At 31.1% G+C, this 12,250-nt stretch overlaps 1 protein-coding gene across 1 annotated transcript; it reads left to right on the plus strand.

The window, feature by feature from the left end:
• The first annotated feature begins 446 nt into the window (after positions 1 to 446).
• On the plus strand, positions 447 to 1,688 carry LOC126969176 (uncharacterized). Its single transcript, XM_050814496.1, has one exon. The coding sequence runs from the start codon at positions 447 to 449 to the stop codon at positions 1,686 to 1,688; it is 1,242 nt and encodes a 413-aa protein (XP_050670453.1).
• Positions 1,689 to 12,250: the final 10,562 nt, after the last annotated feature.

The raw sequence follows: 12,250 nt of genomic DNA on the forward strand, positions 1-12,250 counted from the left end.
TGATAGATCATATTCGGGTGTTGCTTACATCGAAAAGAGCTTAAAAGTCCTAACCTAAAGTGGTGTGTGAGTCATTAACAACAATCACCATCATCATCATTATTTCAACCGGAAGACGTCCACTGCTGGATAAAAGCCTCCCCCAAAGATCGACATGACGATCGGTCCTGCGCTGCACTCATCCAAACTACGTCTCCGGAAGACGTAGTTTGGATCGGTAGCTACGTGGTCGCCATTCGAGGACTTTACTGTCCCAACGGCCATGTGTCAGCTATGTGCCCTACCCTCTGTCACTTCAGTTTAGCAGCCTTGGTTCTCCTACGGATCTCCTCATTTCTGATTCGATCTCGCATTGACTTCTGATCGAACAATACAAGCTTGTTATTAGCCCAGTACCCCGCTTGCAGCTGCCCGCAGCGCACGGTTGTTTTGCGAACGCGATACCAATGTTTCGTTCACCTACCCGCAATACCGCGAGTCGTGGAAGTGATAACACTGTTGTTTGTGATACTGTGCAATGTAAGGAATGCAAATTAGTGGTAAATGAACTATTGGCTTTTGTGAGTAATAAAATAGATACTTTACCAGAAACGGGTATCATACAAATATGTTTAAGTGCATACAGTTTCGATGAAATCGAGTCTGCGCGATTGATAGCATACAAATTATTAGCACCGACAAAAAAATGCATGCGGAGAAGAGATGGCTCGGAACAAAAGGGCCTACAGGATATAATAAAACTAATAAAAGAATACGATCCGGATTGCTTGCCTACATTTGTGGCAAAAAATCTTAACAAGCTACCACCAATTACTTTTGATCACATAGATGTGACTACATTTTTAAAAGAAATGTCAATATTAAAGAGTGAGGTAGCCAATATTAAGGCGACATCTTTGAATAGTGACAAGTTTACATCGAATTCTGATTTTGAATACTTGAAACAAGAAATTGAACAAGTAAAACGTATGTTGCAATTTAACTTGCAAACCGAACAAAGTAGCTGTGAACGATCTCAACGCAATGATAGCGACCCTAAAAATCAAAAACAACAACAGAATACCTCGCAAGAATCTGTTTCTAAGAAATCTGTTAAGGCTTCTAGTGTTCATTTGTTTTCTCCATGTGCGCCGGATAATAAAACCAATGGCACTATATGTGTTGAGAGTACTCTGAGGGATTCGTACTCCGATCCAAGTGTGACCGCCATGAAGGCATTGGATACCCCTACTAATACACCATCGTATAGAGATATAACGGTGAATACGAAATTTAAAAAGCCAAGTTATATTTCCAAGCCCGAAAATGACAACTTTGTTCTAGTGGAACATAGAAAAAGAAAGAAGCTCGTTAACTCAAGTGGTACAGCTCAGATTTCTACCAAGTTAAGAGTGGCGGATTTAACATCGGCAGTGTATGTTTCTCGAGTAAATAAATCGACCTCGGCAGATGACATCCGGGAGTATATTAAAGACATGGGTGAGGAGTGTGTGAAAGTGGAATTATTAACGCAAAAAAATGAAACGCAATTCACATCTTATAAAATTATTGTAAGTAAAAACAAGTTAGATCGCTTCCTGAAACCGGACTTTTGGCCAGAGGGGATCAAATTTAGAATTTATCGAGACTTTATACCGAAAGGTAAGGTAGAAAAACTAAATAGTAATAAGAAATATAATGGATCATAAGTCAACTCAATTTTCTATTATATCGTATAACTGTAAATCGATCAAAAGATCGATTCAATGTGTTAAGAACTTAACTATTAGAGCTGATATTGTAGTTCTTCAAGAGACATGGCTCCTTCCACATGATCTTAATTTCGTCAATGAGATAAGTAAAAATTTTAGTAGTATTGCCAAATCGTCAGTTGATACATCCGTAGGAATGTTAAAAGGTCGGCCTTACGGCGGTCTTGCAATATTATGGAATAATAATAAATTCCACGCAGTAACTCCGTTTGAATGTAGTAGTAATTGAATCGCGGCTGTAAAAATACATATGGGATCAAGATTATTTTTAGTAATTAATGTCTATATGCCCGTCGACCACACGGACAACATGTCGGAGTTCATAGATTGTCTTGGTGAGATTAGTGCAATAATTGAAGAGTCGAATGTAGAGTGTGCTTATGTGCTGGGAGACTTTAATTCCCACCCTTCGGCTAATTTCGGCAGAGAAATGATAAAATTTTGTAAAGATATGGAATTGGAATGCATTGATATTAATTATTTAGGGCTTGAGTCAAATCATTTTACATTTATGAGCGAGTCCAGCGGCTCTCAGAGCTGGCTGGATCACTGTCTCACTACTTGTGCAGCGTCACAAACTGTAACCGACGTAAAGATTTTATACGATGTGACGTGGTCAGATCATTATCCCATATGTATTACATGTTGCATCCCTGAAAATGTTGTACCTGCGGTGGTAACTGGCAGTGATGATGGTTTAGTGAAGGTAGGTAATGAGGGTCACGTAGTAATGAGCAAATAAATAAATATTAAAAGTATTGCTATGAACACTTCGACAATTTCCCAGGTGTATTTCACTGTAATTGTAATAGTCATAAAACTTGTTCGCATTATAAAGAATACTTCTCGAGTATAGAACTGTACTACAATTTTATCGTTGATGTATTGCAGAAGGCAGCATTAATAAGTTCGCGTCCGACGCACCTTCATACTAAAAATGTGACGGGGTGGAATTACTATGTCAGAGACAGTCATCAGTTAGCAAGATTATATTTTAAAACCTGGGTTAGTGCGGGAAAACCTAGTAATGGGGAGCTTTACGAGAAAATGAAAATAAGTAGAAGGGAATTCAAAAATAAACTTAAATGGAGCCAACAAAACGAAGAATCCATTAAAATGAATATTTTAGCAACACATCAGAAAGAAAACAATTTTATAAAATTTTGGAATGCAACCAAAAGACTACAGGGTAAGGAATGTAGGCCGGTATCCATAGATGGGTCTAAAGAAATTTCACATATTGCCAACATATTTAAAACTAAATTTAGAGCCAAACCCCTGACCACAAATTGTGTGGTCGACACCAAAAAAGTACCAAGGTCAGAGTTAGATTCTTCCGGTTGTTTTATACAGTTTACGCCTGAAGATATTAGAAATACAGTTAAATCTATTAAACGCGGTAAGTCACCTGGGCATGATGGTCTTAGTGTCGAACACATAGTGTGGGGTACAGATAAAGTATACCATCATTTATGTACATTTTTTAATCTATGCATAAAATATGAATTTTTACCGGTTTCTTTAACAAAAACATTAGTAGTTCCTATCGTTAAAAATAAAACAGGCAATTTAAATGATTCTGCAAATTACAGGCCCATCTCGCTTGGCACAATTATTAGTAAAGTTCTGGAGCGTCTAATTCACCCGGTATTGCAAAGATTTATCAATATTGATGACGCACAATTTGGTTTCCGACCAGGTTTGTCAACGGATTCAGCTATCGTTACACTAAAGAGTTGTGTGAGCTATTATACAGAACGTAGAACCTCGGTATATGCATGCTTTCTTGACCTAAGTAAAGCCTTTGACCTGGTCAATTATGACATTCTTTGGAAAAAGCTTTCTGCTACGAAAGCTCCTACTGAGATCATAAATTTATTAAAATTTTGGTACGGAAACCAAATAAACTGCGTTAAATGGGGTGACACCCTATCTAGTGGCTACAGACTAGATTGCGGTGTGAGACAAGGAGGGTTGACTTCTCCTGATCTGTTCAATCTTTACATCAACGATTTGATCGTCGAACTCAGGAGGGCCAGAATAGGCTGTCATGTGGGAAATATATGCATCAATAATTTAAGTTACGCTGATGATGGTCCTGCTGAGTCCGTCGATCAAAGGGTTACGTAAATTAATATCAATATGCGAAAATTATGCTAACAGTCATGGATTGAAGTATAATGTTAATAAAACCGTGTTTATGGTATTTAAATCTGGAAAGGGTCCAGAAAATATTCCTGGGGTATATCTGAATGAGAATAGTGTAAAAATTGTAAATCAATTCAAATATTTAGGTCATATCTTAACGGAAGATCTGAAAGACGACTACGATATTGAGAGGGAGCGAAGGGCGCTCTCGGTACGTAGCAACATGATAGCACGAAGGTTTGCAAAGTGCAGCAATGAGGTGAAAACAACACTATTTAAAACTTATTGCCTGTGTATGTACACCTGCCAACTGTGGTGTAATTATTCAAACAAGACCTTAAGTTCACTAAGAGTGCAATATAATGATTCCTATCGAGCTCTTATGAAACTTCCAAGGCATTGCAGTGCTGCAAGTATGTTTGCGAGAGCGAGAGTGCCCGACTTCTTCGCAATAATTCGCACAAGAATTGCTTCTTTTTGGGATCGAATGAGACGCTCCACCAACGGAATTCTGATGACTGTCTCTAACAATGTATATAATAACGATATTTTCAAAAGATGGATGGACATCCATCTTAATAAAAATAGAAAATAAGATATTTAATATAAGTAAGTAATTTGTAATTTATTTAATTTAATTTTTTTGCATGGTTAGTTAATTCGATTTAGTTGTAATTTAATTGTAATTTTGATTTTAATTTGTATTTTATATGGGTTATGCCTGAAATAAATGATTATTATTATTATTATTATTATTATTATTATTATTATCATTATTATTATTATTATTATTATTATTATTATTATTATTATTATTATTATTATTATTATTATTATTATTATTATTATTATTTTTATAATTATAATTATAATTATTATTATTATTATTATTATTATTATTATTATTATTATTATTATTATTATTATTATTATTATTATTATTATTATTATTATTATTATTATTATTATTATTATTATTATTATTATTATTATTATTATTATTATTATTATTATTATTATTATTATTATTATTATTATTATTATTATTATTATTATTATTATTATTATTATTATTATTATTATTATTATTATTATTATTATTATTATTATTATTATTATTATTATTATTATTATTATTATTATTATTATTATTATTATTATTATTATTATTATTATTATTATTATTATTATTATTATTATTATTATTATTATTATTATTATTATTATTATTATTATTATTATTATTATTATTATTATTATTATTATTATTATTATTATTATTATTATTATTATTATTATTATTATTATTATTATTATTATTATTATTATTATTATTATTATTATTATTATTATTATTATTATTATTATTATTATTATTATTATTATTATTATTATTATTATTATTATTATTATTATTATTATTATTATTATTATTATTATTATTATTATTATTATTATTATTATTATTATTATTATTATTATTATTATTATTATTATTATTATTATTATTATTATTATTATTATTATTATTATTATTATTATTATTATTATTATTATTATTATTATTATTATTATTATTATTATTATTATTATTATTATTATTATTATTATTATTATTATTATTATTATTATTATTATTATTATTATTATTATTATTATTATTATTATTATTATTATTATTATTATTATTATTATTATTATTATTATTATTATTATTATTATTATTATTATTATTATTATTATTATTATTATTATTATTATTATTATTATTATTATTATTATTATTATTATTATTATTATTATTATTATTATTATTATTATTATTATTATTATTATTATTATTATTATTATTATTATTATTATTATTATTATTATTATTATTATTATTATTATTATTATTATTATTATTATTATTATTATTATTATTATTATTATTATTATTATTATTATTATTATTATTATTATTATTATTATTATTATTATTATTATTATTATTATTATTATTATTATTATTATTATTATTATTATTATTATTATTATTATTATTATTATTATTATTATTATTATTATTATTATTATTATTATTATTATTATTATTATTATTATTATTATTATTATTATTATTATTATTATTATTATTATTATTATTATTATTATTATTATTATTATTATTATTATTATTATTATTATTATTATTATTATTATTATTATTATTATTATTATTATTATTATTATTATTATTATTATTATTATTATTATTATTATTATTATTATTATTATTATTATTATTATTATTATTATTATTAGGTATAGCCTCTACTCTTGGATTAGCCAATTCTTGTACATAGCTGCGTCATATCTTCCTGAATTTGTAAATAGCAACCATTAAATTCACTGCAGTCAACTGCATGAAATGTTAATCTACCAAAAGTTTTAAGCTGAGAATAGCTACAAACTTTACTATTCTATCCAAAACATGAAACACGAACTCTGAATATTCCTTGTTTATTACAGTCTATAAATACAGTATATAGCATGTTGTTGTTACTTATTTAAATATAGTGAAATGGAGGTTTTCATTTATAATAAAATGCACAGTATTTTGCATTGGAGTATCGGAATACTGGGTCTCGAAATCTCGAGCGTTTGCTAATTCCGTGGCCTTCTGGAGTGCAAAGCCACGTTGGCTTCGAAGAAGCTAGGCGTCATTAATAGAGCACTGCTCAATACTTCAAGCCGGCCCACATTCTAGCGCTCTACAAAGCGCAGGTTTGGCTACACATGGAGTATTGCTGTCATCTCTGGTCTGGCGTACCCCAGTATCAGCTCGATCCATTTGACCGAATGCAACGCAGAGCTGCTTGAATTGTCGAGGATATAGTGCTCTGTGAACAGCTAGATTACTTGGCGTTGCGTAGAGATGTCGTTTCATTATGTGTCTTCCATAGCATTTATCACGGGGAGTGTTCCAAAGAGCTGTTTCACCTGATTCCTTCCACCGAATTCCACCTTCGCACGACACGCCACAAGTTAGGATATCATCCCCACCATCTGGATGTGTGGCGGTCCTCCCCAGTGAGGTTTCAAGGAGCTTTCTTCACGTACTACAAAGCTGTAGAATGAACTTCCTTGTGCGGTGTTTCTGGGACGATACGATATGGGTACCTGCAAAAAATGCGCGTACACCTTCCTTAAAGGCTGGCAACGCTCCTATGATTCCTCAGATGTTGCTAGAGAACGTGGGCGGCATTGATCACCTAACACCAGGTGACTCGTACGCTCGTTTGTCCTCCTTTTCCATAAAAAAAGTACTATAAACAACTAGACTCCCAATCGCCTATTAAAAGATCGTCAAAAAAGTCGAGCGGCGTTGTATATACGTATACATTAAGTTATACAGATAACATTGAAACATTCATTCAAATTAACATCTTATTTCATGGCAATAATGGTTAAATTCATTTATATACGCTCATTAGATTTTGGTCTCGAGAGTTTGATTATGGTGCGAAAGAGACGGAAGCGAACACCAGGCAAGAACATTTTTTTTATTTAGTTAAATTATTAAAAACGTCAAGTTTTATTTATTTAGCATTTTAGTAAATAGTATTTGAAGGACTTTCCTTTTAAGTTCGCAGAACCTGTGTTAGGGAAGACCGCTCTTTCCAACGGATAAGAATACTTACACATTTAACAAAAACATAAATTATACTTAAATAAACCAATCTTAGGCATAAAATAAACAAACTAAAAATTGTTTCAATATTGAAGGTAGATTAATATTTGCGTGGCTAACACTAAACTTGTAAATAATATACGTACAAAAACTTGTCATCGTCTCAAGAATGCGCGACCACTGTAACTATGAACTAAGGTTATTTGTAGGTTTACGAATATTTATTACACAATTTTGTTAATTTAACACGTTGTTAACACGTTGACATTGCGTGGAGTTGTATTCGAAGCGCGGTCGAAACATGAACGAAAACTCTGCCATAAAAACGCGTAGACAGAGTCATATTCGTAGCTCTTCGCTCTTCTTGATATCACAGATTATACTAGCGGCACGCTATTATGACCGTTTTGACATATTATAATAGTGATGTGGAATGTCAATTTATCCTCGAAAAAAAATACTCTTAAATTCCGTACAAAACCAAATAACTTTTAAGACAAAATCACATAAACATGGTACCCGAAACAAACATAAACTACAATTAACTAAAGCTAGGACATATTATGGTACGAAAACTATACAGTTTGAGGGAGCCCAGGACTATAATTTAATGACCTGCCGAAAGATATATTTGAGGAAAAATCTTTTCCAAAATTTAAAGCTAAATTAAAAAAGCACTGCCAATCACAATAGATAGATTGTTACCGTAGAACAAAGCGTGTTTTTAATTTATTATTGTTTAACTTTAAAGTCACCGTAACTATAAAACTATAAAATTTATGTTTTCTTTTATATTTATTTAGAATCATTGTTCTCATGTAAGTGAACTTTTGTTCTTTTTGAGAAGATATACTCTTTATACCCTAACCTAAAATTGACAATTGACAATAAAGAACAGTAATTGGCTCCTTCAATGTAATTATTAATTAATACGAAACTTCATGAATGGACAAACGTCAAAACGGCCATAATAGCATGCCGTACATATAGTAGATATGTTCTTCAGCCACAACCACTACCAATAATGATTTCGCGGTACATAACATTTATTGTATGGAAGTGATAGGATATGATGTTACCAATGTTAGATATATCTGATTGTTTGCTCCCATTGTTGCCCCGGTTGACAGATTATTTTCATATTAGTGAGTCTATTATAGACTATATAGCCGAGTGGTTAATGACGCTACCTACTAAGCTAGAGGTCCCGGGTTCGAATCCCGGTAGGTGCAGATTTTTATATGATGTATATGGATGTTTGTATCCGAATCATGTATGTTAATATGCATTTATGTATGTATAAGTAAGTATATTGTATTAAATATATCGTTGTCTTGCAACCCATAGCACAAGCAATGCCTATTTTGGGGCGAGATAATTTATGTAAAAGTGTGTTAATATTATTATTTAATTTAAAGAATAATGACATGAATATTACTGTTTTATTAGAATTAGGTTCAATTTTGTATAAAATAAACTTTAATACTAATATGCCATGCCTTGAAGGTAGAAAGAAGAAGAGAAACTAATCAAAAATAATAGGGCCGATTGTAAAACTTACCTTATTCAAATGCAAATAAAGATTATTATTATTATTATCATCTATAAGTTGGACGAGTGCGCCGAGCGAGTTGGCACAATGCTGTGCGAAGTTGTACCAGCGTCAGTACAAGATACACGGCGCCACACATGACGTGATTGATCTGAAATAAATGTATACTGTTACAATATTGAAATATACTTCGTGTTCTCAAAACTAACGCGAATATTGATGTTGCTTCGTTCCTGACACTCCATCAATCCTACCTAATCCATTCTCTAATCGATCGTGTTCGGTGTTAACGTATTTGATTTCAAAGAGGTAACAAAATACCCACGACCTAGAATGTTGGCTCTCGGCTATGTCTGTCGAATACATTATTACAGGTATTTGAAGGCGGGTTATATCATCTAGTAAAATTAACAATATTTATAATTAATTATTCATGTAAAAATAAAGTTATGATTACCCACGTTTTATTGCATTAAAATATTTTTTTTAATATTTAAAAACAAGTAATTACCCACCTCCTAATAATCGAAAATTAAATGTACTAACCATATACTAGCGTATAGACGAACAGGCGTAAGAGAGAAGAACATTTCTAATAAACATACAGTAAGAAAGAAAAGGAAAGGAAAGAAAAACTCAAAATTTTGAGTTCAATCGAGAATCCCGAGCGGAACTACATTGTAATGGGTAAGGCTTTTAACTATCCATCATGTGAAAAACTTACTTAGATTGTCACTATTTCGTATAAAAAAGTGGGAGGCTCCTTTGCACATGATGCCGGCTAGATTATGGGTACCAAAATGGCGCCTATTTCGCCGTGCGCCGTGAAGCAGTAATGTGTAAGCATTATTGTGTTTCGGTCTGAAGGGCGCCGTAGCTAGTGAAATTACTGGGCAAATGTGAACTAACATCTTATGTGTAAAAGTGCAATTGGAGTGTCGCTCAGAATTTTTTTGGGGTTTTCAATAATCCTGCTCGTTTCGTCCCTTATTTTTATAAAAATAAAAAAGGCTTATGAAAAAAATGTATTTTACGATAATGTATCGTATTGTATGTGTATGATGTCGTAAAGTACATTGTATTCTATCATACTATTATTTATTTATTTATTAAATGATAACATTCAAATGTTAACAAAACCCTGCAAAACTGTTCTGACAGTTTGACTGCAGGAATGAGTCTCTTCAAATATAGATATTTACATAGTTTTATAAAATTAACTTAATACTTTAAATAGTAGTATTTTAAATAAAAATATTTACATTTTTCTATATAATTTAACACTTAATACAAGAATTTTAAATATAGATATTAACATTCTTCCATATACTTAACATAATACTTTAAATACTAGAATAACAATATTTAAGTACAATGGTTATGGAAGCGTGCTTAAAAAGTATTTTTTTAACTTAGTTTTAAACCTAGATTTAATTGGCTCGAGGCGGATGTCCATAGGCAAACTATTGAGCAAATATGGTAAGCGTTTTTTTAAAGTTCTATCTCCATAACAATTTGCAACTCTGGGTACTTCTAGTTTACCAGATGACACCGACCTCTTGCTGTAGCTATGACTAGATTGCAATTGATTATGTTCCTGTTTGTCATAGTTATTAACTGCCAAAAGGTACTTGTGTTTAAGACTGACTGGTAAAATTTTGCATATTTTGAAAAGTTTGTGATAATCTCCTTTACAGTTATTTTTAGTTTTGTTATCTCACTTGTTGACTCAAGTTTGTCAATGTATGTTTTGAATGTGAGGCCGAGAGAGCATAACTCAGAATCGAGTCTATTAAGGAGAAGTATAAACATTTAAGAATGCCTATAGGAACTTAAAATTTTAAATAATAAAATTTACCAAGTAATATTCTAAGTTTGTTACAAATATAATTAATTTGTTGGGACTAGGAAAAGTTAGCATCTACTTTTACACCGAGATATCTTACACAATCTACTTTCTCAATAGGTGAGCATTGGCAACATAGTTGGTTGGTATGGAAGCATGAGTAACTATGAGTAAACATTGACGGGGATTGTTCGTTAACAGTTAGATGGTTGGAATGAATTAGGATAAACTTGGTTTTTTTGTCGAGTTAAGTACAATATCATTGTCATGCGACCATTTGACTATATGGAAAGGTATGAAAACCAGTGACAATCTTGAAAGTGAAATGGAATTTAAAAGCAAAGAATTCCAAAGATAACTGAATTTACATGGAAATAAACAGAATTTCGGAACACTGCTGTTTTAATTTCTCGAATAAATTTCATAAATTTCTAAATGTAAAATTGCAAAATAATACTTATGTGACATCACTTGGTAGTTGTCACAAATGTGACCAGCTGTGACATGGACGGGGTAGGGCACAAAAAATTATGAAATACCTGTGACGTATTTTACGGATGTCTCCTAATCTTCATTCAGGGGCGATCTTTTAGACGACATAAAAGTCTATGTTTATTTCTTTAAGTAGTAAAAAACATTCAGAGGACTGAAGTGGCAGTGGGCAAGGCACATATTTCGATGGACAGATGGCCGGTGGGGCAGACAAGTCTTGGAATGGCGGCCATGTACTGGAAGACGAAGTGGTTGGTAGGCCCCCCACGAGATGGCTCGACAATCTGGTCAAGATCGCCGGAATACGTTGGATGAGCATGATGCAGATGGTAGCACAGTCTTTGTCCAGTAGTGGACGTGTTTCGTCTGATGGTGATAATTACGAGATTAAACCAATATTAATCAATTGCAACATATGAAAGAATGGATACGATTTCAAGGAAGCTCAACTCCTAAACAATATCATTTAAATACGATACTGAATTCCATGAATGTTCAAAATCAAATTATTGAAAATTAATTGGAAATTGACCTAAATCTGCATTTGAATAAGGCTTCAACTCTGTGTTCCAACGAGCTTATTGTAATCGTATTGAGATCTTAATAACTTCAATTTCACAGTTCAATTGTTAATAGAACTGCATCTTCTTGTTCACTGACAAAGTTGCCTGCTTTCATCTGTTAAGAGCTTGTTCGTTATCAACACTTCAGCTCTCCGGGATCCAAACGATACCATCAGCAATTCAATTAGAGAATTTAATGCGAAATCGTGGCAATTTATTTTA

This window comes from Leptidea sinapis, chromosome 17, assembly GCF_905404315.1.
Source record: "Leptidea sinapis chromosome 17, ilLepSina1.1, whole genome shotgun sequence".
NCBI classification, from domain to species: domain Eukaryota; kingdom Metazoa; phylum Arthropoda; class Insecta; order Lepidoptera; family Pieridae; genus Leptidea; species Leptidea sinapis.